This window comes from Myotis myotis, unplaced genomic scaffold (assembly GCF_014108235.1).
Source record: "Myotis myotis isolate mMyoMyo1 unplaced genomic scaffold, mMyoMyo1.p scaffold_m19_p_18, whole genome shotgun sequence".
Classification (NCBI taxonomy): Eukaryota; Metazoa; Chordata; class Mammalia; order Chiroptera; family Vespertilionidae; genus Myotis; species Myotis myotis.
The window spans coordinates 14,597,329-14,623,952 of NW_023416322.1; the positions used below are offsets into that span (position 1 = coordinate 14,597,329).

The following is a 26,624-nucleotide window of genomic DNA, read 5'->3' on the forward strand; positions in this document are numbered from 1 at the left end:
CCATGAGAGTGTCTGGCACACACCGTTCAAAACAAGTTTGGTACCTGGAACCCACTGAACCTGCTGAATGCGTGTGTCCAGTAATGACTAACCACACGTGGTGGCCCCAGGGCGAATGCTGAGCGACAGCGTCTGCTCCGTCACCCAGCCTCACCCGCCTCACTTGTCGGGGCGTGGGGGTGGGGGGATTCCAACTTCACAAGAGCAGAATCTAACGGAATCGCTTTATTTGGATTGGAACGCCTTCGGGTGCGTTTCCTCTGCGGAGAGAGCACGCATTTACGAAACGTGGCGCTGTCTGCTCTGAAGGCAGCGTCCGACCTTGACGGGCAGCTGTGCTGGCGCGAGGGTGCAGATCCGACCTTCTCCGCTGTGGGACCTGGCCCTAGGCCTAGGGGTACCCCTCGGGGCGCATCGGTAAACTCACGGGTCACCTGGGCCTCTTTGTCTCCCCCAGTTCCTCCCTCCTCTTCGTGCCCGGCCGGGAGGCGCCTAGTCCTCCTCGACCGAGTCGTCCCCCGGGCTCCTTCCAGCCCTGCCTTCTCCTCCGCCTCCGGGAGCTCCCGATTGGCTCCCGCGCCGGGAGAAGGCGCCCGCTGATTGGCCCGCGGGTCGTCGTCACGAGGTGATGTGACACCCTGAGGCGGGGACGCCCCGCCTGGCGCTCGGGGCATTTACTTTGCTTGCGGATCCAGGCTGAGTATTTTGTAGTTCGGGCTCCCACCGGCCTCTCCCCGTCGGAGAGCGGGCCACGCACAGGAGCGGTGGGCCAAAAGGTTGGGTTGGGGTGCCGGGAGGGCCTCGGGTGCTGGGCGGGGGTGCAGGGCGGGGGAGGGGGCTGGGGGCGCGAGGCAGCACCGGGGAGCCCAGGGACTTGGCCGGGCCGGACGTCGAGGAGGGGGTAGCGGTGGCGACCGGGCATCCGCCTACGAAGGGATACCTCCCCGTCCCCGGGGGCTTGCCGGCCGGGAAGATGAGCGCGGAGCCGCAGAACGGGCCCAAAGCCGGCTGCGTGGCCCTGAATGGGGTCCCTCGGGACAGCCCCACGGCCGTCTCGGGTGCCCTGGGCAGGCTGCAGACTCATCTGGCCCCGGAGGAGGAGACCCAGATTCGGCTGCTGCCCACGACCCCCGGAGAGGAGCCCCCAGGGGCCGAGGGCTCCCCGACGCCCCGGACGGCGCTCTCTGCGCGGCGCTTTGCGGTGCTCCTGATCTTCAGCCTGTACTCGATGGTCAACGCCTTTCAGTGGATCCAGTACAGCATCATCAGCAATGTCTTCGAGGGCTTCTATGGCGTCTCCTCGCTGCACATCAACTGGCTGTCCATGGTGTACATGCTGGCGTACGTGCCCCTCATCTTCCCAGCCACCTGGCTGCTGGACACCAAGGGCCTGCGCCTCACCGCCCTGCTGGGCTCCGGCCTCAACTGCCTGGGCGCCTGGGTCAAGTGCGGCAGCGTGCAGCAGCACCTGTTCTGGGTCACCATGCTGGGCCAGGCCCTGTGCTCCGTGGCCCAGGTGTTCATCCTGGGCTTGCCCTCCCGCATCGCCTCGGTGTGGTTTGGGCCCAAAGAGGTGTCCACAGCTTGTTCCACCGCCGTGCTCGGCAATCAGGTAAGGGACTAGGGTTGATAGATGAGAATCGGATGCTTAAAGGACCAGATAAAGTAATAGGCCATGTGAGCTAGGCATACGGATGGACCTTCAGGAGGCTTGTCTAATAAAGGGATAGGAGTCAGCCTTGGCTTAAAGGGGGATTTTGGTCTCTTTGTAAGGAAAAGACTTTGAAAAAACAGTTTAAAGTGAGCACCTGATCACTTCGCTTTGAGAATTACCTGTAAAATAATTAACTGAAATGGCTCCTATGTGCCTGGCATCATAGAAGACTTGGCAGTGCAGCAATGAATGAGACTTGGGTAGGTATTATTTTTGTCACCCACTTCGGTGTATTTGCAAAAGACGTATTGGATTCTGGGAAGTTTGTTCCATTTGAGTGGTCAATATGACTAGCCCTGTTTGGTTTTATATAGTAGCAGCCTGCAGAGTGCTTGGTACATAACAAACACTTATACATGACTGCTAAATAGATGTTCTAGTCTAGAGATAAAAATCTCACAAAATTCCTGAGTCCAATGACCAATTTTTAACGGTAAGAAAACGAAGATAAATCACAGATCTTGGAACCCATTGTAAAGTCTCCATTGCCAAGTCTCCATTAAGGTGCTTGTTAGTCTTTTCTTACACCATAGGTCCAAATTCCATTAGCATGACTAGGTAGAATGTGTGGTTTTTTAAAATTGCAGATTGATTCTCTTATAACTTAAATTTTGCATATGGAGTTCTATACTTTATGTAAATTGTATTGAGTGTTCACTAGCCTGAGGAGAATCTAGTTAAAAATCTGTACACCAAGAACTTCACATCTCTCTCTACTACATGTAGCAATATATGTAGTTATGTAACAAAAGAATGTTACTTCTGCCCTAGCTGGTTTGGATCAGTGTGGATAGAGCATTGGCCTGCAGACTGAAGGGTCCCAGGTTCGATTCCGGTCAAGAGCATGACCTTGGTTGCAGGTACATCCCCAGTAGGGGGTGTGCAGGAGGCAGCTGATCGATGTTTCTAACTCTCTATCCCTCTCCCTTCCTTTCTGTAAAAAACCAATAAAATATATTTTTTTTAAAAAGTATTTTACATTTACAAAATTATATTCAAGATTAAGACTTCATTGAGCAAGACAAATATTATCAACTCCATAGCCATGGATTATCTATTTCATGGATAATAAATGGAAATGTCTTCTCATAGGTAGATTTCCCTCTAACCATCAGCATATCTCTGGGCCTTCTTCCTATATCTACCTGGGTGTTCTCATCCTTCCTTGACTCCAGTAGCTCATGACCCCCATGTGTGCAACTTCAGCCTAGATTATGGAGTGATCATTTATAATAATATACAACATTATTCAGCACTCATTAAAACTTGGCACCATATTAAGTCCTTTACTTGCATGTGTCATTTAATTTAGTAATGTAAGGTAGGAACTATGATTCTCCCCAATTTATAGATGCAGAAATTGAGTCTTGAAGGGACGAAATTATTTCCTGAAAGTCACATAGCTAATTAGTGCCAACATTCACACTCAAGTCTGTCTGACCCCTGAATTCCAGATTTAAATTAACCATCTAATATTGCCAGGTCTCTAACCTGAGAGAACCTTTCAAAACATATCAAGCCATTGCCCTGCTTTGAACTTACCAATGATTTCCCATAGTACTTAAAATCTAAACTCTACTTTGAATTATACAACCTTACTAATATGTCTTATTTGGTTCCTTAAACAATACTAAACTTGCATTTTGCATAAGCACCTTTGCAGAAGCATTCCCTCTGCCTGGGATGTTCTTCCTGCTTAGGATGACATTATTACATCCTTATTGTCACTGAGTTCTCAGTTTAAACTCATTTTAAATATCACTCAGTGGCAATTCTTGACAATCCCATTTAGAGTTGTCCAATCATTCTCTTATTACATAATTATACTTTAATTCTCTATGTAGTGCTTATCACTGTCTGGTATATTTATATGTTTGTATATTAACCATTCTTTATTACTCACTTCCCATCCCCACCATCAGATTGTAAGTTTCATGAAAATAGGCACAAGGTCTGAATGTACACACTTGTATCACCAGCATTTGTTACAATGCCTGGCACATTGTAGAGTCTCTATAAAAACTGCTTGGCTATATGGATAAGTTTCAGATTCATAGATACTGGCCAGCTGGATTTAGCCACTTGGATATTCCATACGACCCCACCAATCAAAATTGACTTTGCCTCCTAGCTCTTTTCTATTCATTTCTACTGCCATTGTCTTAGTTTTGGCCGCCTGCAGCCGTCACCCAGAGAGCTTGCTAACTGACCTTTCCATCCGCAGCTCTTGCTCTCTTCCCTCTATTCTCCACATCCATCCAGTGTGGTCTTTCTGATAGCTCTGTCTGGGCACTCCCCTGCAGCAGCTTCCATTGCCCTTCGGATAAAATTCAAACTGTCTAAGATGACTTTTTATATGCCTCTCTGGTCCCAAGGTTAAAACCAGAGGTATAGCAAGGTCACCAAGAATAACTTGGAGGTTGCGGTTGCCAAGGACTTGTTTTAAAGTTTTCAAATCTGACTGAGATTTCTGACATTTAGAAGAAGAAAGAATTCAAACTATTGTGACAATGTCTGACGTTCCAGCTCGACCTCCTGCCAACTCCTCAGCCTCACCTCTCTCCACACCCCCATCCATCCTCACATGCCTACTCCTTCTCTGCTCTGTGGGAAACTGTGCTCTACTCAGTTTCTCACAAGGTCCTGCTCTCTCTTTCCTTTGTACATGATGTCCCCTTGTCTGGGAACATTTCTACTTCACTTGGCTAACTCCAGTTTCTTTTCTTTCTTTTTTTAAAAAATATATTTTTGTTCATTTCAGAGAGAGAGGGAGAGGGAGAGAGAGAGAAACATCAATGATGAGGGAATCACTGATTCACTGCCTCCTGCATGCCCCCTTACTGGGGATCGAGCCTGCAACCCGGGCATGTGCCCTTGACCTGAACCGAACCTGGGACCCTTTAGTCCGCAGGCTGACGCTCTATCCACTGACCCAAGCCAGCTAAGGCTAACTCCAGTTCCTTAACCAGATCTTTGCTCCTCCAGAAACTTTTCCTGAACTCCAAGTCTATATAAGGTGCTCTTCCGAAGCACTCTCTTAGCTAGGGTGACCCTCAGTTTGCCTGGGACAGTACACCTGTTGTCCAGTATAATTACTCCCGGAGTCCCTTTCACTCTGAGTAGTATTCTTGTTTGGATCATAAATTACTTGATCTTCCCAGTCTTATCACCTACTTCTCCATTATAATACTATACTTACTACTCTCTTGTAATTACCTGTTTAATTATCTCTATCTAGCATTTTGTAAGAGAGCAAATGAAATATTTGGTAAATGTTATCTCTGCCTCCTTTTTTTTTTTTAATACTCACCTGAGGATATGTTTATTGATTTAGAAAATGAACCACTTTTGGCTCTTTTAAAAGAAAATGATTTTAGAGAGAGAGAGGAAGAGGGAGAGAGAAACATCAATGTAAAAGAGAAACATCAACCGATTGCCTCCCCTATGCGCCCGATGAGAATCGAACCCACAACCTGAGTATGTGCTCTGACTGGGAACTGAACTGGCAACCACACCGACCAGGGCTGTTTATTGATTTGAGAGAGAGAGGAGGGGCTGGAGATTTAACCAAAAAAAAATCAACCAAAAAAATGAGTTTGCGTGTCACCTCTGACACGCGTGTCATAGGTTCGCCATCACTGCCCTAATGACTAATGATATTGAGCATTTTTTTTCACGTGCATATTGCACATTTGTGTAGCTTCTCTAGAGAAATGTCTATTCAAGTCCTTTGACCACTTTTGAATTGGGATGTTTGTCTTTTTGTTGTCGAATCATAAGAGTTCTCTATGTATTCTGGATAGTAGACCCTTATCAAATATATAATTTACAGATATTTTTCCCCATCCTGTAGGTTGTCTTTTCTCAATCTTATCTTGCATATTCTTATTCCCTTTTTTATTGTAAGCGTCAAACTTTAGAGCAGCATTATTTAGGTTACAGGAGCTCAGCGAATGCTTGTTGATAGGGAAGAGATCTGTCAGCAATTCCTCTTTAACGGTACCATTGTAAAAAGACATTAGAATGTGGTGCTTTCGACTTCACGAAAGCACCTCACATACACTAGCGGTCCTCTCTGTGTTGTATTAATTGGCAGTGCATGCTTCTTTCTCTTCTAAGATAGCTGTTAACAGGACTGTTTATTTTACAGCTTGGAACTGCAGTTGGCTTTCTGCTACCACCAGTGCTGGTGCCCAACACAGTGAACAACACAGATCTCTTGGCTTATAATATCAGTACCATGTTTTATGGCACATCAGCCGTCGCCACACTTTTATTTATTTTAACAATAATTGGTAAGCGAATTATTTTCCCTAGAGCTTAAGTAGATAAATGCATGACAAACGTATGAAAAGACAAATAACCAACCCTAAACATTGTTATTACTATCGCAAATGCCATTTGCTTGTTTCATTCTTGCCGTAACGCTGTCTTGCTCAGGTAACGAATGTTACAGCTCTAGGGCTATGTATGGTCCATCTATTTTAATATTGTAAAGGGTTTGAAGACTAATTCATCTCACTTGTCTCCCTACTAACTTTTCTTTCCTGATAACTCTTGGTTTCAAACATTAACTGCCTCCTCCTTGCATATTCCTCTACATGTTCTGCATCTTCCGCTAACCTAGCCAGGGACAAGTTCTTGTCAATGCTTTGATATGATGCAGAAAGGCTACAATCTTCCTTTTAATGATAAGTCCTTCTGAGGATCCTCAATGTAACAATTGATTGGATCTGAAAATGTTGACCAGTGAATGACCCTGGGCAGTGGCAAGATGTTCAGCAGAATTTCAAACTGTGGCAACTATCTACTTGTTAGGCCACGCCAGCACAGTTCTGCTGCCACCCTCCGTCACTGAGTCCTCTCGCCGGGGCCTGTGTCTTGAAGCAGTCAGTCAAAGTCAGCTGCAAGCAGCCATCATCAGTTTGGAAGAAGGTTTGGGAAGGTCTGCTTTTTAAAGTTTATTTTTAATGGGAAACAAGTTTGATTTCAGGGAAAGGGCTAGGTAAGGTTTATTTAAGTAACATACCTGCTAACCTAACTATAATACTGCCCTTTAGGCGCTCAGTATATCTGAATGTGAGAGGAAGGGCACTTTAAAGATAAAAGGCCATCTTTTATTCATTAAAATTTACAATTAAATTGGGGTTTTTCATTTATATATTAATTTTTACCATGGCTATAATAGTAATGAAAAATTCAAGTTTTATGATCTTCAAATATGAAATCCTCAATGTTCAATGAAAGGTATGCTGAAGACGATAGAATGTTTTGATAGAGACTGCCTTCATAAATGAACTTCAGGTATAGGAAGCTCTGCCACATATTTAATTTCCCTTAAGATAATGAACAAAATATTTTCTTGGTAGCATAAGGAATATTCTGACATATCCAGTCTACTTATGGTTGGTTTTTGTGTTTCAGTTAGTGAGTGGCATATTTGTTGTGTGCAGACTACTGAAAAAGGACAAATTATCCCTGTACTATTTTAGCAGTTTAACAAAGTTTTAAAATAAATCTATATATCTTTGATATATATATATAGATATATATATATATACTTTATCGTCTAAAGTTTTACTTATGTCTCAAAGAAATCTATATTTTTAAAAAGCAAACTCTTAAGTATATTTTTCTGATAGCCATATTTGATTTGCTAGATGAAATATAGTTCATATGCATTTTGTATTCATGAGTCTTCTATTAGCAACAGGGATTATTACAATATAAAATTCTCTTTCCTTCGATTGCTTATCAATCTTCACATAAATTCTGGTTTTCCTTTTCTTTATTGTTTTCAAATTGTATCTTTGGAAGAAGTGAGAGTAATAGATTATATATGAGATATCTATAGATATGAAATTACATATGCGCACATATGTGCTTAAACATATATAATGAAATGCTACAAATATAAGATTTTTATCTGTTAAGGGAGAAGGCCAAAAAAATATAACAACCCCACAATAATCAGTGTGACCATTGGCATATCACCCTGTGCTATTTGAGAATTTAAAAGAGAACTATTTATGTACATAATTATTTATGTACTCATAGTTTATAGTAGACAGTGAAAATAGAAATGGGGGTGGGGGAGTGTAAAACATGGAAATGGAATAGGAAAAAAAGGGCTTACTGTCAAGTTTTGCTTGGTGACCAATCTTATGATATCAAGCCTAGTGTAAAAGCAAAACTATACACAGTTGTGATGTGAATGTCTTAGGTTGAAAATTGTGACATTTAAATTAAAATTTTAATTTGAATAAATTAAATATGTATCCAAATATTGGCTGTTGAGGAAAATTTGGGTTACTTAAAAAGTCCTTAATTACTCAAAGGTCCTAAGTTACTAAGACAATCCTACTTCTAAATTCTACCCATAAATACTTTGGAAGCACAGCCTAAATTATTTTATAATTTATGTTTTTAGCAACGTGATATAACTAAATTGGTCTTAAACAGTCTTCCTAAAATACTGTCTTGAGGGTTCATGCCATGTAACTCTTTTACCCTCCCTCACAGAGCTTGAGTATAATCCATCTGGCATTTCTAAATTAACCCAAGCCCTACGCTAAATTTACACTACTACCCCCTTCTTATTGGGAGAACTCTATTACGGCCTCTAACATTTGATTGCTTGATATATATCAAACATGCGTAAAGGCACACTATATGCTTATCTCATTTAATTAATTAATTGCTTTATTGGCACAAGTTTTTGGTGGGGAAAAGAGAAGGGGGTAAGAAGGCAGTTGTTTTTCAGTTTCAAAAGATAAGGAAAAAGCCGTCTTTCATCCTCTGAAAATGCAGTACAGGGTCACAGACCAATGGTTTTTTGTTCCTTTGTCTTTCCTTCATATAGACTTAAACCCAACTTTATTATATCGTGTAGCTGGTAGATACACGCCTGATTTTGTTCCAGAGAGCAACTGACTGCCTGAAATGAAAAGATCATATTTCTATTTAGAAAATAAATCTAGTGGATTTAAAGACTATCAAGAATCATTTTTTTTTTTCATTTGAGTTCAGATCTGAGCCATTTAGACTCATTTTACCATAGTAAATAAAAACTGAAGGAAATTAAGATTCAGTAAATATTCATGACTACCTTGTAAGCATTTTTGCACTCTGAAACTTTGCTTTACAATTGTGTGAGTTCTGTATGACCAATATTAATAAAAAAGATATTTCCTATCTTAACTAGGACCCTTTCAGGAAAGGACAACAGACTTCCTCAACAGTGCAAGGAGCAGATAGGGTGAAAGGAAGAGGAGAAATTGCAGCAACTTAAACATTTATGTCTACCAGTCCTCCAATGTAAGGATATTACAAAGTAAATATGTATGAGATATGTCTCCTCTTGAATTAGTTGTGAGACCTGTAAAACTAGAAGTCTGTTTAGTTATATCATAGTTAATCATGTTTTGGTGAGTAAAGAACTTTAAGTTTTTAATTTTTAGCAGCAAATAGGAGAATGTTAAAGAATTGCAGTATTATATGGAAGCTTTAAGGATCATTTCTTTTGCAGTGATTTTCCCAGCTGGCTGGGTATTGATAGCATTTGGAGAATTTTTTTTAAAATTTAAGTTCTTTATTGTTTAAAGTATTACATAAATCTCCTTTTCCCCCCATTGACCTCTCCCTAGGCGCCCCTAACCCCCAGAGAGTTTTGTGTTTAATACAGATTCACAGGTTCTGTTCTGGAGGTTCTGATTCTTGGATAGTCTCGTAAAATCTGTACTAAATTTTCTATGTGATTATTATTGACAGCCAGGTCCATCAGATCTAGCCCACTTTTTAAAAAATATATATATATTATTGATTTTTTACAGAGAAGAGGGAAAGGATAGAGTTAGAAACATCAACGAGAGAGAAACATCGATCAGCTGCCTCCTGCACACTCCCCACTGGGGATGTGCCCGCAACCAAGGTACATGCCCTTGACTGGAATCGAACCTGGGACTCTTCAGTCCTCAGGCTGACACTCTATCCACTGGACCAAACCGGTTAGGGCGATCTAGCCCACTTTTAAACAACAAGGCAGGCCTTCATTGTTGGAAGAAATAGCCACTATTAAAAAAGAGAGAGAGAAAGAAGTTCTGGTCTTTTAGAAAATACTACTTTTTTCCTAATCTTTATTTCATTGATTCAAAATGTACACTTTTATCACGAAATCTCTGAAATCAAAATGCTTTTAATAATTAATGGCATCTAAGATGAATAAGTTCCACATTATGCCCATACTTAACAATACCATATTGTGAACTTAAAATTTATTACTAGGGCACATCTCGTGTTGCATTTTTTTCACAATTAAAAAAATCGATGGCCTATAACATTGGTGCCAACTGAGACATGATTATGTGAAAACCTTCTATTGATACCTAGCAAGATCATTGAATGCCAGCATCAGACCATCTTAGATTTCAATGAAATACAGTATTTTCCACTTTATTTTGGTTTAAATTTTTGAGTCAGTACTAAGACTAGATTTTGATTTCTGATGTACCAGATTTTAGCGATACTGGAAGAAATAGCCAATAGCTAGCCAAACCCTACAGAAATCTCTCCCTAGCCATCTGTTGCAGGAAGTTAGTAGATCCTTCCCTGCCCAGCAAAAGGGCAGTCTCTAAATGGCTGCCTAAGAAGCCTGTGAAATCTGTCCCTAACTCCATAGAAATGGGCAGTGCTATGACTTGTAGAATCAGAAACCATCACACTTTTCTGTCTCTCAGCTCTACCCCTAGATTGCCCATATGTAGCTAGAGTGAGTCAGCAAGCAGTACCCCTGAATCCACCTGGACCTTTTCAGTTCTAGAGGTGGGATTGGATAGATGATAACACTTATGCCAGATTTCAGAAGAAATAGTTACTAACTCAAGACAATCCTCTAAGTTCAATAATATATTGGCTTGCCCCTACCTGATGTTACCTCTAACTAAAAATTGAACTAAAGTTAGAAATATAATTGTTGAATACTTAATAAAGATTACTCTTGCGCCGAAGCCGGTTTGGCTCAGTGGATGGAGCGTCGGCTTGCGGACTGAGGGGTCCCAGGTTCGATTCCGGTCAAGGGCATGTGCCTGGGTTGCGGGCACATCCCTGGTGGGAGATGTGCAGGAGGCAGCTGGTCGATGTTTCTCTCTCATCGACGTTTCTAACTCTCTATCTCTCTCCCTTCCTCTCTGTAAAAAATCAATAAAATATATTTAAAAAAAAAAAAATTTAAAAAAAAAAAAAAAGATTACTCTTGCTTAACTAAAACTGTAATAACCAGTGGGCAAGTTTGTAATGTATTGCTAGTGGTTTTGTAGTTTTGAATGGGCCAAACCTCTGAGTTTTAGTCAGTTTCAATGCCAAACTAGTCATCACTTAGAAATCAGTGAAAAGTGAAAAGCCTTACTCTTGGACTTTCACTGCCTCTTTGAATGTAAACTGAATTTAGTCACCTCACTAAGGAAGATGCATTTATTTCATGACCTTTTTCATGTACGTTTCCAGCATTCAAAGAAAAACCTCGCTATCCACCAAGTCGGGCTCAAGCAGCCATTCAAGACAGTCCCCCTACAGAGTACTCCTATAAGAACTCAATAATGAACCTGTTTAAAAACATGCCTTTTGTCCTTCTATTGATCACATATGGTAAGTGGTTTCCTTTTATCTTCTTTGATGTCTCTATAAACCAAGGGTCCTCAAACTACGGCCCGTGGGCCACATGCGGCCCTCTGAAAACATTTATCCGGCCGCCGGGTGTTTTTGCCACCGCTGCCTGTCCTGCTTAGCAGCCGACTCGTCCGGGGCCTGCAGTGCGCATGTGTGGAATGTCTGGGGGACAGTGAACTGGCCCCCTGTTTAAAAAGTTTGAGGACCTCTGCTATAAACCTTTGAGCATTGTAGATTCTTTCCATTTAATCTAGTGGTTTGAACTTTCATTAGTGCAGTAGGGTTGTTAACTCTATAAAAGTAATGATAGCATAGTCATAAACTTAAATTAAAAAAGCAAAAACTTTAGGGTGGATTTTGTTACATGTTTTTAAAATAAATGAATAGACCTTGAGTAGAGAAGCAGTGCCTTCTTTTGTGAGTTCCATGGGTACTTTAGATGCTTTCTGAACTATAGTTAGGACTGCTGTAACCATGTGGGAAATGTCATCAACAATCGTTTTGTTTGACCCTGTGCAGACTAGAGTCTATCCTGACTCCTCCATCAAAACTAGACATCAAGGAGGTCACCTTGACCAGTTATAACTTAAAGGAAATTCTCACCCTCCCAGATTTTTCCGGATGGCTGACAGATACTCATCTTAACTCTGTGGCTTTAACTGCAGTTTATTCTTTGTTTCTTATATTAGCACAGTTATATTCACCACCAACACCTCCTATATCTGTCTTACTTGCCTTCAGAAATCACTCACTTCTGTTTACATTATTGGGAGAGTACACACCCTAGTATATAATTGTTTTACAGGTTATAACAAATTATGCCCTGACCTAAACTCTTACCCTTTTATCAGGATTAATTCCTTTTTCTTTTCTTTCTTTCTTTCTTTTTTTAATCTAATGAATTCCTGAATCTAAAACTTCTAACTAGGAAGTAGAGTGGTTCACTATTATCTCTTAGAGCAAATTCATTTCTTTAGCCTCTCATTTAAGGTGGCTTCTTTCCTATGCCCTTTTATCATTCACCGTTTCCCAATACAAAATTCTCTTTCAGCCAAATTTATAACCAACCTCCTGTCACAGACATATACAATCACACACACAAGTATGCCTCCACATGCTTATATACTGTTTGTTCTAGTCTCTGTGACTTTGTGCCATTATTTCTTGTACCTGAAATGTGCAAGCAGTTCTACAACAGCTAGCTTAACAGTTATCTCACTGTTGTTCATTTTATTTCACCAGTAATTATCAGATATCAACAGTAGTGCCATAGATGCTGTGTGAGCTAGGAAGAAGCATGATACAGATATGATTTTTGTTCTGAAATAATTATAATCCAATGGGAAGATAATAGAAACATCTGAAAAGTAAATAACAGTGTAAGAGATGTTTATCAAAAGGTAATAAGTTGTACAGCAAGTGCATGCTAAAGGCACCTGCTTCCATGATTACTAAAGCAGAAAATGGGAAATGTCACCTTTGCTCACATTTAAAGTCTATGGCCATGCCACTAAGTGCCTGGAAAGAGAAAATCTGGCATATTTGTCAAGAGCTCTAATGACTAGAACATTATGCAGATATAAAAATGTGATGTTTGGCAGAAGAGAAAATATATAGTAAATTGCCCTGAGATCACTGATTACCCATACAGGAAAAGCAGAGTAAAATTAGGTCTCTACGTCATACCATACACAAAAATGAATTGTAATAAATTAAAGACAAAGGGTAAACATCAGACCTTTAAAGTTTTAGAAGGAAGTATAGGAAACCACATTAGTATTCTTAAAAGAATTTCTTAATGCAAAAAGTACAAACTTGAAAGAAAAAGATTGATAAAGATGATTGTTTCAAAATAATGGTCTTTTCTAAAAAGCATCAGTAAAATGTGAAAAGACATAGATTCTGAGAAAAATGCCTGCAATGTATATAACCAACAGAGGCTTAGTACCTACAATATAAAAGTAACTCTATTGATCAACAAGAAAAGAGCAAGCAATCCAAGGGAATTGGAAAGCATTTATGTGTTTGTATGTGTGTAGTGTTCTTATATATGCTCAACCTTACTAATAGCCAAGGAAATGCCAGTCAAAACCAGAGCAAGGTATACCGGTAATATCACTCAAATTGCCTCTCCCTAAAATTTTTTTAAAATTTAGTGAAAACAGGTTTGGCAAGAATGTGGAGTAAAGGAATTCTGTTGGTAGTGTAAACTGATGCAACCATTTCAAAGAGCAATTTGGCCTTATCCAGAAAGTATTCCTACTCCTAGGTATATACTTAGAGAAACCCTTATGCATAAGAACAAACACAGAATAATCATTACAACATTGTATTAGTGAAAAACTGGAAAACATTTTCCTATCATAATCTCTAGTAAGTTAGGTGTTAATTGATCAGTTTGTTGACAGGATAAGAGATACATAAATTGAAGTGTATCCACACACGGACTATTACACAGCAGAGAAAGCAAATGAACAGAACTAAAAATATCAGCACTGATAAATATCAAAACCATAATATTGAGAGATGAGAACAACTTGCAATGGATATAAATAATTTATTATTTAGATAAAGTTTAAATACACACAAAATTCTAATTGTAGTTTATGAATACACATAAATATCTAAAATAATTTTAACATCTAAAATGATAAATCCCAAGATCAGGATCAGGGTTATCTCTGAGAAATAATAAGAGAAAAGGGTAATTTAGCTAAGGTCTAAAAATTGAATCTGAAGCAAAGATGGTCAAGTGTTAATGTTCGACAAAGCTGGGTGAAGAGTAAAAGAGTGTCAAATTATTCTCTGTACTATTTTGTATGCTTGAAATATTTAGTAATAAAGAGAAAGAGAGAAATAATAACCTTAAGTTTCAACCAGGTTAAGAGACTTACCTAAAGCCACACATTATGTGCAAGGAAACACCAGGGTTCAAACCTAGTCATATGCTTCCTGATAACCAGCTGTTTTATTTCTCTCTTTTAAAGTATTCTTTAATTAATATTGTCTTACTAATTGCCTTGTCAGTCTTGATGCAGGGGTGAGATCTCTGAAGCAGGGATTGTGCCTTATGCTTTAACATTCATTAGCTCAAGTACACTGTGGGTGCTCAGTAAGCAATCTGTTGCTTCATTGCCATATACATTGTTTTGTGTGGGGCTATGATTCATGGTCAGTATATCAGAATCTAAATAGTGATAAATGGTGTAATGACAGAATTTTCCTATCATATTCTCTAGTAAGTTAGGTGTTCATCGATCAGCCCACATCCTGAAATGGCAAGAGTTCTTAATTTTCTGTCAACTGAGAAATACATTGTATTTTCACAATTGTCACAGAGAACTCCATAGCACTTTATGAACTGGTAATGGTACATTTATTTATAGTTTTCTGCTTCTTATTATAGGTATCATGACTGGAGCATTTTATTCAGTCTCAACATTATTAAATCAAATGATACTGACGTATTATAAGGTAAGCTTCTGCCGATATTGTGTTGCATGCTTGGCCAAGGATTTTCCTTTAGCAGAATTGCTGTTTGCGTGATCATAGAGTAACGATTTATGACCTTGTTGCTGTAAAAGATTTATATTTGTTTCAATTGAGAATACATTTTAAAAAATATATTTTTATTGATTTCAGAGAGGAAGGGAGAGGGAGAGAGAGATAGAAACATCAAGGATGAGAGAGAATTATTGATCGGCTGCCTCCTGCATGCCCCCTACTGGGAATCGAGCCCACAACCTGGGCATGTGCCCTTGACCGGAATCAAACCCGGGCCCCTTCAGACTGCAGGCTGACACTCTATCCACCGAGCCAAACCAGCTAGGGTGCAATTGAGAATACATTTAATCTAATTTATAAAACACACAAAATGAAAAGCAGGAAGTTGTTACTGCTTTGACAATGCCTACCTTTTTAAAATTACTATTCTTTTTTAAAGAAATAGTGTGACTGGTTATATGGAAAAAGGCAAAAAACATTTTAAGGGAAACCAACACAAATATGAAGAAGTATATATCAAGCCCTGACCTCTCTTTGCTTCTGAAAGGAGAAAGCAGTTGTAATATGTAAAAGCTGTCAGATTAACCTCCTTTTTAGGCATCGGTGACTTACTTAGGAATTCTAACAAAAAATCACTGTACTTCTAATTATGGAGGATCAAGAAAATTCCCCTTTTTGATTTCTCCATATTTTAGGGTTTTTTTCTGGTTTGAAAATAGAATGTCCTTTATAATGTGCTTTACCTTCCTCCGCTCCCATCCTAAAACACAGACCAAATCTTCCTATTATGCGGTATGCTTAATTCTATCTGAGTATTTCCATTGACTATGTGAAGGTATGGGAATGTGAAGGATGCATTAGAATTAGAAGTCTCTGATTAACTTCTTATGAAAATTCTTTTAAGGGAGAAGAGGAGAATGCTGGGAGGATTGGGCTAACACTGGTGATCGCTGGAATGGTGGGCTCCATTCTCTGTGGCTTATGGCTGGATTATACCAAAACATACAAGTAAGCGAAGGTAGATAGATGTATGGTGTTCATTTGGTTTTAAAGAAAACTTTGCCTTTTAGTTTAAAAAAATCAAAAAAGTGTTATTACTACAAGACTTGAATTCTAGGCACTCTTAGGTTCCCTTCGCTTCTGAATGTTTCTGTAGTTTACATATCGTCCAGTTTTCTGGGTCATATTTATTTAAAGTTTGAGAACTTGGATACATTATGAACTGTTCTCCTCCAATAATACTCATGCATACCACTTCTTTAAAAAAGTCCTTTCTGAGAAACACTTAACTCTGACAGAAGTTTTATGCTGCTTTTTTCTCATGTTGTGAGCTTAAAAACAAGCAAAATGTTGTTCTTTCCTACCAGAAAATTATTATTATTGAGCATAAGGATTTTTTTGGTAAAAAAGTTTGACTACGGTGTCCCCAGCTATAGCACCACTTAACTATAATATAATACACAATATGAAAACACTATATTAATTGTACATCTATATGGAATCGGCAAAATGATAATACAAAAGGAAAAGCGAGTAATACCAACTGGGAGACTGAGAAAGGGGTTTCAGTGGCAGCATCTTTTGCTCTGAGCCTTAAAGAAATAGCTACAGTTTTTAACAGGCAGAAACTTTCCATTTGCTTGGGAGGAATACATGGATGAATGAATGAAGGAAAGTGAGGTGAATAAATGGAATAAATAAAATATGGAACTGTGTCCTGTCCACCTTCAAGGCCCAAAATAAGTTTAATACCATTATCTAACCCAGTGGTTCCCAACCTTTTTTTGGCCATGTCCCACCTAAGCATCTCTAAATCCTGATGCCCCCCGTGTGACATATAATTTTTATTATTCAAAAAGTGAACTCCTGTTCACAAGGAGGAAGCCTAAAAGGCCATTAACTTGGTCTAAACAAGCTTCCAAAGAACATGGCATCCATGAAGGAGAAAAATAAAAGAACGAACGGAGAGTTGAAGTACTGAGCAAGAAATCACTAATAAATTATTTTAAAAAAATAATATGAAGTGATATAAAAAAAGCAAATAAAGTTTCAAAACATATAATAGAGAACTGAAATGCATAAATATGTCACAATATATATTTATATTCTGTATATGAGGCCCCCACAACCATAAGAAATGCAAAAAATTCAGTTAATAACTCATTCTCACATTGCCCCCTTTAAAAATCAAATTGCCCCCCTGTGGGGCATGTGCCCCACCTTGGGAACCATTGATCTAACCCAGGGGTGGGCAAACTTTTTGACTCGAGGGCCATAATGGGTTCTTAAACTGGACTGGAGGGCCGGAACAAAAGCATGGATGGAGTGTTTGTGTGAACTAATATAAATTCAAAGTAAACATCATTACATAAAAGGGTACGGTCTTTTTTTTTTTTAGTTTTATTCATTTCAAACAGGCCGGATCCGGCCCGTGGGCCGTAGTTTGCCCACGGCTGATCTAACCCCTTTCAAATTACCTCTGATCTTGAATTCTCCAAGATAGTTCTCCCATAATTTAAGATAGCACTTGCTACAGCTTCATTATTATGAAATGATAGCGAGAGTGAAACCCATTAAATTTATAGATGAAGGGATCTTATGTAAAGGGATTAAACTTATTAATAATTTTTGGTCCATTATATAATTTAAAAACTTGATAGGCATAGCAATGTGTTCTCTGTTGCCCTGGTTGTCTTCTCAGGTTAGCTCGGAATTGTAGCAAGCAATATATAGTCCCTGTCCTTAAGACACTTGTGGTCTAAATGGGGAAAACAAGTCAGTCACATAAAAAAATTAAATAATAATAATACAGACTAAAATAGATGTCATAAGTCCAATAGATATCAAGTATCAATTATTTGGATAGTAAAATGATAAGAAATTTAGAAGAAAGAATGTTGTAAGCTTCAATGGTTAGGAAAGGCATTTTGGAAGAGGTAGAATTTAACCCAAGTCTTGAAATATGGATAGGGAACCATCCCATTTGGAGACATAAAAATGATGTTATCCATATGAATATTCCTTCCTGTACTAGCATAAGATGTGGTTTGGGTTTTGTTGTCTGCTGCTGTTGAAATTTAAGCTTTGAAGTCCATGCTTTGGTGGAAATATTTTCCATAGATAAGGGAAACCTAATCTTGAAAACCAAAATATTTATTACTGTGTAGACAGAGCAATGGCTAACCACATGATGATTATGCGCTTCGGATATAATACTAACAATTTTGTTTTGTTTTGTTTTGTTTTAGACAGACTACTCTGGTAGTTTACATTTTGTCTTTTTTGGGAATGGTTATATTTACTTTCACACTGGACCTTCAATACATTAACATCGTGTTTGTTACTGGAGGGGTGCTTGGGTAAGTATCAAAAGGTGATTAGGAGGAATAATAGCATGCTCTTATGATTCTGAAATATTACTACTGTGGGTTTTATTTTATAATAAATATATTCTTATTGATTTTAGAGGGAGAGGAAGGAAGTGGGGGAGAGAGAGAAAACCATCCATCGGTTGCCTCCTGCAGGTACCCTGACCTGGGATCAAAATTGCAACCTTGGTGTGTGCCCGGATCGGGAATCGAAGTGGTGACCTTTCGGTGCACAGGACAACGCTCAACCAACTGAGCCACAGCGGCTAGGGCTATTGTGGTTTTTTTAATTTTTAAAGTTCATCCAAGGGTTCTTTAACATTTTAAACTTTAAAAGATTCATCTTGTGCACATAAATGTGTAATACTTTAGAAATATAAAAAATAGTTTTAAATTGTATTTTTTTTGGTATATGTAGGTGAAAAGTGGATAAGCCTTACTTAGTCCAAGTAACTTTATTTTTCTCAGGAAAATATTAGACATTGTTTTGCTTCTCAGTTCTTGTGACCTTGGATGCACAATAAAAGTGCCTTACTTTCACATACCAACTTCAAGACATTCCCTTATCTGATCATTCGAATGGGCCTGAGAGGTAGAATGACTGCCTCTGTGTGACATTGCCCTTCTGCCAATCCTGTAATTCTGGATGCATTTTCCTAGTTTCTTCATGACTGGTTACCTCCCCTTGGGCTTTGAGTTTGCTGTGGAAATCACATACCCTGAATCTGAAGGTACTTCATCCGGTCTTCTCAATGCTGCTGCTCAGGTAAGCCTCTGACTTCCCTTCCACCTGAGATGACTGGTTTTCCAAATATTTCCGGCGGATGATGAGTTTGACCCTAGTTTTTGTTTTTAAAATTCCACCTTTTAATGAATGATTCTAGAAGTCAAATCAAGTGAGTAAAAGCGTTAAGAAAATTCTGGGGAAAACGTTATACTTGTTTTTCAAAAGTAAATTTGATGAAAGTAATTATTTTATTTCAGATTTTTGGGATTCTGTTCACGCTGGCTCAAGGAAAGCTCACATCAGACTATGACCCGAGGGCAGGAAACATATTCCTCTGCGCTTGGATGTTTGTAGGCATCATTTTCACAGGTAAATCAGGCTATTTTTCTGGCAAAAGTACTTGTATCAGATTGTCTTTATGTTTAATTTTCACGTATATTGATTCTGAATGGCTTGGCAGAACTCAAGACAAAAATGAGATAGAAAGCAGGCTATGATTTGTTTTCTTCCAACGATATGAAGCTGTTAATTTATCTTTGCTTCAAATTCAATACAGTCGCTCTGCACAGAAAACAAAACTGTTGCAACAAGAGTCAGTAAAGAGCTGGAGTGGGGCTGTAACCGGTTTGGCTCAGTGGATAGAGCGTCGGCCTACGGACTGAAAGGTCCTAGGTTCGATTCTGGTCAAGGGCATGTACCTTGGTTGCGGGCACATCTCCAGTAGGGAGTATGCAGGAGGCAGCTGATCGATGTTTCTAACTCTTTATCTCTCTCCCTTCCCCTCTGTAAAAAAATCAATAAAATATATTAAAAAAAAAAAAAAAAGAGCTGGAGTGGGCATACCCACCCTCAAGTTCTGATTCTGCTACTCACTCGCTGTGTGACATTAGACAAGCGACTTAACCTTTCAAATCTTTCTTCCCTCGTTTATGCAATAGGGTATTTAAAAGCCTGCCTTCAAGGGTTGTTATGAGGATCAGTGGAGGTGTCTAGCACCTAGGACAAGCCTAATCATGTTAGCTATTACTACAATGTGGTGGTGGTGTAAGAAGTCAGATGGCGGCGATGGAAATAGCATTTGACATGGTTAGCCAGTTCTTACACTTCTTGGGTGTAATCAGAAGAGCCTGGAGCAGGAGAGTGGGTAGTGCCCCACCTCCAGAGAAAGAGCATGCTAAAGAACTTGGACCCATAGTTTGTCCAGACATACAGTGTAAAATTGGATTCAGAAGCAGTGCATGTCCAGTAGTGCTCTCTGGTCCATACTGGCTTCTACTGTTATTTCACTTGCTTATTTCTTTCTGCCGCCCTTTACCAACACGAGAGACAGAATCTATCCAGAAGATGGGAAGCAAGGCTTTCTTCTTATGTTTATTGAATACCTGATCATTCTTTTTGAAACCCCCAACATGAAATCTTACCAGTGGTGAACATTTATTTCGGAAATACACAACCACCTAAGATCACTGTCGTTCATTCGTTATGTTTAAAGAGCGTGAGTGTCCCCCGTGCCCTCCAAGGAAATCATCCCAAGGAGCATTAGAGATCGGCTCCCCCACATATGTTGTCAGTTTGGCTCAAATAAACTCATAAAATTTCTCTAAAAACAAAACAAAAAGCCAAAAAAAAGTACATCCTGCTATGAGGGAGTTTCCCCCCGTTAGTGATATAAGTTTCTTCAGTTAGTGATATAAAACATACAAAACTTTGAGGCATGTAATACTTTAACTGCCTAACTACTGATATGTCATAAATAATCCATGTTGACTCTTAATTTCCAGGGAAAGTAACATATGTCTATCAAATAGTGTTATTATTTGTTAATATATTTTTATTAATTTCAGTGAGGAAAGGAGAGGGAGAGAGAGAAACATCAATGGTGAGAGATCAATCATCGATCCGCTGCCCCCTACTGGGGATCAAGCCCGCAACCCAGGCATATGCCCCTGACTGGAATAGAACTGGGACTCCTCAGTCCGCAGGCCCACGTTTTATCCACTGAGCCAAACCGGTTAGGGCTGTATATTTAGTTTCAATGACTAGGACCACCATGTATTCATTCAGTTGGTATTCATTCAGTTGCCCAAACGAGAAAACTTAAGTCACCCACTTTTTTCTTTCTGTCCTCCCTATGTTTTTTTTTTTTTTAATATATTTTATTGATTTTCTTACAGAGAGGATGGGAGAGGGATAGAGAGTCAGAAACATCGATGAGAGAGAAACATCGATCAGCTGCCTCCTGCACGCCCCCCACTGGGGATGTGCCTGCAACCAAGGTACATGCCCTTGACTGGAATCGAACCTGGGACCCTTGAGTCCGCAGGCCGACGCTCTATCCACTGAGCCAAACCGGTTAGGGCCTCCCTATGTTTTTTATATTCTTTGTAGGTGTGTTGTTGAGCATTTAATGACTCTTTTTACCTGCTTTATGTCCATTTTTCATATTCTATCAAAGCAATGAGTCTTACGGTTCTATTCTCAAATATCTCTAAACTTGTCCCTTTATCTCCATTTCTCACATATGCATGCCTCACCATGCCTCTCTCAGGAGGATTAAAGCCTCTTAACTGACCTTCCTGTCTCTAATCTTGTTGCCAAAAATGATCCTCCTCACAACTGCCAGACTGAGCTCCTTGAGTTATCAGTCCCAAAGTTTGTGCGTGTCCCCGAAGCTTCAAAAGGCCAGTATTAAACATTTCAGAGCTTGGAGTAAGGAAAGGTTCATTTGATCAAGAAGGCACCACCAGCTTGAGAAGATGAGGGTGCCGTAGACATTCCTCAAATCCATTTTAAGAGAGCCCAGAATTCAGGCTTCTTTTATGTCAAGGGAAAACAAGTGAGGAAAGGAGGGAGGGCAAGATGTGATTGAGGACTCCAGATATCTGGGTGCCACCAGGGGTCCAGGGAAGAGGGTGAATCTCTACATCTCTTTGTTCCTGGCCCACTGATGTTGACCCCTGCTGGTCTGAGCCTGCTCTTGAGGCTCCTGCAAATCTTTGATAAACAGTCATAATTGTGTACATATTTTCCTACCTCTTCTGAGAGGCACCCCCTGGCAAGGGCTGTTCTTTCAACAACTCAAGCCTCAAGCAGCATTCCTCTAATGATTAGCGTAGCTACAGCAGGAGCTATGTGCCTGAAAGCCTTGGGGAAAATGCAGGCTAGAATTAAGATAGAGTCAGAGAGACTGAGAGAGCGTTTCACTCTATTACAGCCCTGATAGCATCCTCCCCTCTCAGATGCAGTGTAAACTCTTTACACGGTGTCCACAATACCTACCAACCCAGCCCTGTATCCTGCCATCTCCCTCAATGATCCCTGACTACCTCTAGTGTCAAGAATAGGCTAAGCTCTTCCTGTCCCAATAGCTTTGCATATGCTGTAATCTGCCCGCCCAGAATGCCTTCCTCTGTCCTCTCATATGTTTGACAAGTTCCTCCTCATTGTTCAAGTTTCAATTCAAATGTGTCTCCTCTGGCAAACCTTCCCTGATTTCCTTTGCCTAACATAGGCATCCCCCCGCCTCCATGCTCCCATGACACCTTATACAACCCTGAATTGTTGTAGTTCAGTATACAGTGCCTACGTGTCAATATCTCCCTACATGGGAAGGTGCTTTAGGGAAAGAATTGCACTGTTCATCTTTGTATCCTTGTTTCCTGGCATCTTGTATTTCCTCACTAATGAATGACTTGCTAATTACGTCAATGGCTTAGAGAGGTACTATTACTTTTTCAGACCACAAGGATGCTATTGAATATTATGGCACTGTGGTGGGCTAAATTTGACAAGATTAAAAAAGACTTTGCACTACTTAGAGAAAGTACAATGCTACTCACTCTGCGGTAACTGTTGGTGCTTCTGTTTCAGCATTAATCAAGTCTGATCTGAGGAGACACAACATAAATACAGGAATTACAAACGGCGAAATTAAAGCTGTAAGTAATAAATACTTCTATGATTATACTGTTGAGAAATGTGTGCATGGAAGAAGTGTGAAGCCAATCTATTCCTCAGCTCTTTCTTTATCCCTGAGCCGATTGTTGATCGGGCATAATGCATGCGCCAGATGTTATAAACTTTCTCATCTTCTGATTCTTTCCACAGGTGCCAGTTGATAGTCCCACAGATGAAGAATCAAAAACTGTTATGACGTCCAAGCAGTCAGAACCAGAAATTTGAGCTGAAAAGAAAAGTTAGTATCATGTGATATTTGAGCTATAAGGCTTGGTTCATAGGTTATGAGGAATGGACACTTACTTGAAAATTACTGTATGGCTCCTACATGTAGTTACTGTTTTGCTTAATTATTAACTGAAGCAATATTTTGCTTACATCCTTTTAACACTACCATTATCTAACGAGTGTCCCATTTTTAGTCTTCTATCATCTATCTCAAAGGAAGCTTCTTGATATTTATTTTTCAAAAGTCAAATGTTTTTCTTTTTTGTGGAAAGTGGAAGCTTACATGGCTTTCTAAAATGATCGTGTGGAGGTCTAATCCCTTTAAGTCACAGAAGAGGACGTACAATTTATATGTAAAAATACCCAATAGGACCAAGTGTCCTATTGGCTCCCTTTCCAGTTGTCGAACCCCCTGAGTGTGAGTACAGTGTAGCGACAGGACACTTCAGTCCACCGAAGGGCAGTGCTGGGATGCTACTTCCAGACAACTGCTACGGTTTCCCGTTTCTTACATCCTTGTTAAAAAGCGCTTTGTAACAGGTACTGGCATTGGCCATAAAACCATTTGGTGTACAGACTGAACCCACCCACGACTTTAGTCTTATGTTCTAGTTCAGCTTAGGAGCCAGATACAGGCTCAGCATCTTGACTTCTCTGTCTTCTTATCATGGGAGAAATGGTAACCTATATTTTTTCACTCCAGTTTGAAAGAGAGATGTTTTGTACCCACTGGCTTTTTTACTCGCTTTTTTTCCCCCAGTATATACCTTTCTAGTAAGAAAATTTCATCATATGTGTAACTGGCTTTTCCATGATTTCTTGTATCACATCGTATACTTTTGCCTTGAAGATTCCTAAGATGAGGAAATCTGTGCCCAGCCTGGGTGGTCCGATTTAGTGGAGACCGCTTAAAATGCTGTCTAGCCCTGGGCTGTGTGGCTCGGTTGGTTGGAGCATCGTCTCATGTGCTGAAAGGTGGTGGGTTCAATTCCCAGTCAGGGCTACTCAGGTTTCAGTTCGATCCCCAGTTGGGGTGAGTACGGGAAGCAACTGATCAATGTTTCTCTCTTTCCCCTTCCTCTCTAAAATCAATAAAAAGGGCATGTCCTCAGTTGAGGATTTTAAAAAATGCTATCTATGCTAATTCTCCAGTGTCATTTTTTTTTAAATATATTGATTTTTTACAGAGAGGAAGGGAGAGGGATAGAGAGTTAGAAATATCAATGAGAGAGAACCACTGATCAGCTGCCTCCTGCATACCTCCTACTGGGGATGTGCCTGCAACCAAGGTACATGCCCTTGACCGGAATCGAACCTGGGACCTTTCAGTCTGCAGGCTGACGCTCTATCCACTGAGCCAAACCAGTTAGGGCTCCAGTGTCATTTTTAAATTTTTTTTAATTTTTACTGATTTTAGAGAGGAAGGGAGAGGGAGGGAGAGAGAGATAGAAACATCAATGATGAGAGCAATGATGAGAGAGAATCATTGATCGGCTGCCTCCTTATTGGGGATTGAGCCTGAAACTCGGGCATGTGCCCTTGATGGGAATCGAACCCGGGACCCTTCCATTCACAGGCCAGTGCTGTAGCCAAACAGGTAGGGCTCTCCAGCGTCATTTTTTTATGACTATTCTCCTTTGAGAAATACGGTACCCAGGCATGTGCTCCCTCGGTTTGTCAAGAGAGTGGGTCTTGTCTTCACCACACTGTACAGTCTCCATACTGTAGGAACAGTCAGCGCTTTCACATGCTCAGGGGAAGCAGCATAGGACCAAATGTGTTTCCACAGTGCCTACCTCTGCGTTTTGTTTACAGTGAGAATTTAGATGTTGTTCACATCCTGACTCTAAACTGATAAGGGAATATCCTCTTCAGAGTAATGACATTTAACAGCCGTGATATTTATATTATGTCCACACAAACATGAAAAGCCAACCCGTTGTACCCTTGATACCCTAGAAGTGAATTAGCAGCTCTGATCTGAGCATCACATATGCATCGCTTTATCCTGGAACGGTAACATCGTCTGTAATCAACCGATTATGTAGAATCTTACCCAGAGGCTGTGTCACCAGAACAACTCGGCTGGGAGCCAGGAACTCCAGGTCCTGGATCTGTTTCTAGCCGTCTCTTCATCCATATAATGAATGTATTCAATTTGATCTCAAAGATCTTTTAAAAAGTCATCATGGGGTGGACCAAATCATGGTGCCACAGGAACTTAACTAAAATATAGCCGAGACATTCCCTGGGCAATTGGATAAACACTATGTTTGTTACTTTGTGGATACGGGGATTTAAAATCTGTCTTTTTAGCCTTTTTATTCAGTTGGTGAGAGCTCTGGCAGAATATGCTGACTCATTAACTTCCTTAGCTATTTACATCAAGATTTTATGGCCCCAATTTTATTCTAAGGTCCCTCCTCTGAGTGATTGTTGTTGTTTGTTTGTTTTTTAAATATATTTTTATTGATTTCAGAGAGGAAGGGAGAGGGAGAGAGAGGGATAGAAACATCAATGATGAGAGAGAATCATTGATCGACTGCCTCCTGCACGACCCCAATGGGGACCCAGCCTGCAACTGGGGCACATTCCTTGATTGGAATCAAACCCAGGACCCTTCAGTCCACAGGCTGATGCTCTATCCACTGAGCCAAACCAGCTAGCGTGATTGTTTTTTATTTTTAAACTATCAGTGTTATTTGAAATAATCATGTACTTGTTGAGTTCCTGAAATTACAAATAAAAATTGGAATACTTTATTTCTGAAAAGCATATACTAGTACATGTCATATCTATTTTTCCTTGTTGATTAATAAAAGAATGAAATATATGAGAAAATACAAAATGGATTGATAATTTTTCTGTCACATAGTTAAAGTTATCTGTAACATGTCAAACAAGAATATCATATAATTCTGTATCATATCTGGGAAATGGAGTTGGGTAACCAACACGTGTGTAAATTTTTAATCAAATGATTTGAGAGAAAAATCAGATGCTTTCCATAGCTGTTGCATTTATAACTGTCGCAAATACAGCTTTTGCCCTCTGTGAATGTGGGAAAATGTCTTTAAAACTCTGTTTATGTGTAAACTCAGAGTATTTTTGGGAGAATCCCTGTCTGTCTTAAGTCATTTTTCATGTTCTGATTACTTGCTCTTTGTAATACTTGTCTGTATGCGTGTTCTTCAGTATGCCAGACTGGAAATAAATTTATTTTTTTAATGTTAATTTTGTATGGCTTTTTTTTTAAAGATCGGATACTTAAGTACCCATGGGGAGTGGAAAGAGATGATAAGATTTCAGAATGGGCGGGGGAGGGAGCGAGGTGGTTTGTGGGGCTAAGTCTGTGTAGCATGGGGGGCTTATTCCTCTCCTTTCTTTGATGCCTGTCCCCTCCTGGGCAGATTGGCTGCCCGCAGTGAGCCACCACAGGACACTACACCTAAGCTTCAGACTT

At 39.9% G+C, this 26,624-nt stretch overlaps 2 protein-coding genes across 4 annotated transcripts in view; one reads left to right on the forward strand and one right to left on the reverse strand.

Moving 5' to 3' along the window:
• The window catches only part of SPATA45 (spermatogenesis associated 45), a 39,778-nt gene extending 16,648 nt beyond the window's left edge, over window positions 1-23,130 (reverse strand). Inside the window, exon 1 of the mRNA XM_036343494.1 lies at window positions 22,816-23,130. The gene's annotated coding sequence lies outside the window, so the exon portion shown is untranslated. The remainder of the gene's footprint in view (window positions 1-22,815) is intronic.
• On the forward strand, window positions 847-25,719 carry FLVCR1 (FLVCR heme transporter 1). Of its 3 annotated transcripts, XM_036343492.1 has the most exons (11): window positions 847-1,612; window positions 5,865-6,009; window positions 11,216-11,356; window positions 14,784-14,851; window positions 15,786-15,889; window positions 18,130-18,240; window positions 18,910-19,015; window positions 19,234-19,345; window positions 22,847-22,914; window positions 23,084-23,171; window positions 25,121-25,719. In XM_036343492.1, the coding sequence occupies exons 1-10, from the start codon at window positions 974-976 to the stop codon at window positions 23,156-23,158; spliced, it is 1,569 nt and encodes a 522-aa protein (XP_036199385.1). In that variant the 5' UTR covers window positions 847-973; the 3' UTR covers window positions 23,159-23,171; window positions 25,121-25,719. The 3 variants fall into 3 exon arrangements, with proteins under 3 accessions (XP_036199385.1, XP_036199383.1, XP_036199386.1); XM_036343490.1 differs by lacking the exon at window positions 25,121-25,719 and having other exon boundaries at window positions 23,084-24,213; XM_036343493.1 differs by lacking the exons at window positions 22,847-22,914; window positions 23,084-23,171; window positions 25,121-25,719 and adding an exon at window positions 19,533-19,719.
• Window positions 25,720-26,624: the final 905 nt, after the last annotated feature.

Bases quoted from the DNA above. Each gene is read 5' to 3' on its own strand.
- FLVCR1 (XM_036343492.1), top strand. From the start codon at position 974: ATGAGCGCGGAGCCGCAGAACGGGCCCAAAGCCGGCTGCGTGGCCCTG. The intron at 11,357-14,783 runs GTAAGTGGTTTC...TTCTTATTATAG, and splicing joins CCTTCTATTGATCACATATG to GTATCATGACTGGAGCATTT. The intron at 19,016-19,233 runs GTAAGCCTCTGA...ATTTTATTTCAG, and splicing joins TTCTCAATGCTGCTGCTCAG to ATTTTTGGGATTCTGTTCAC.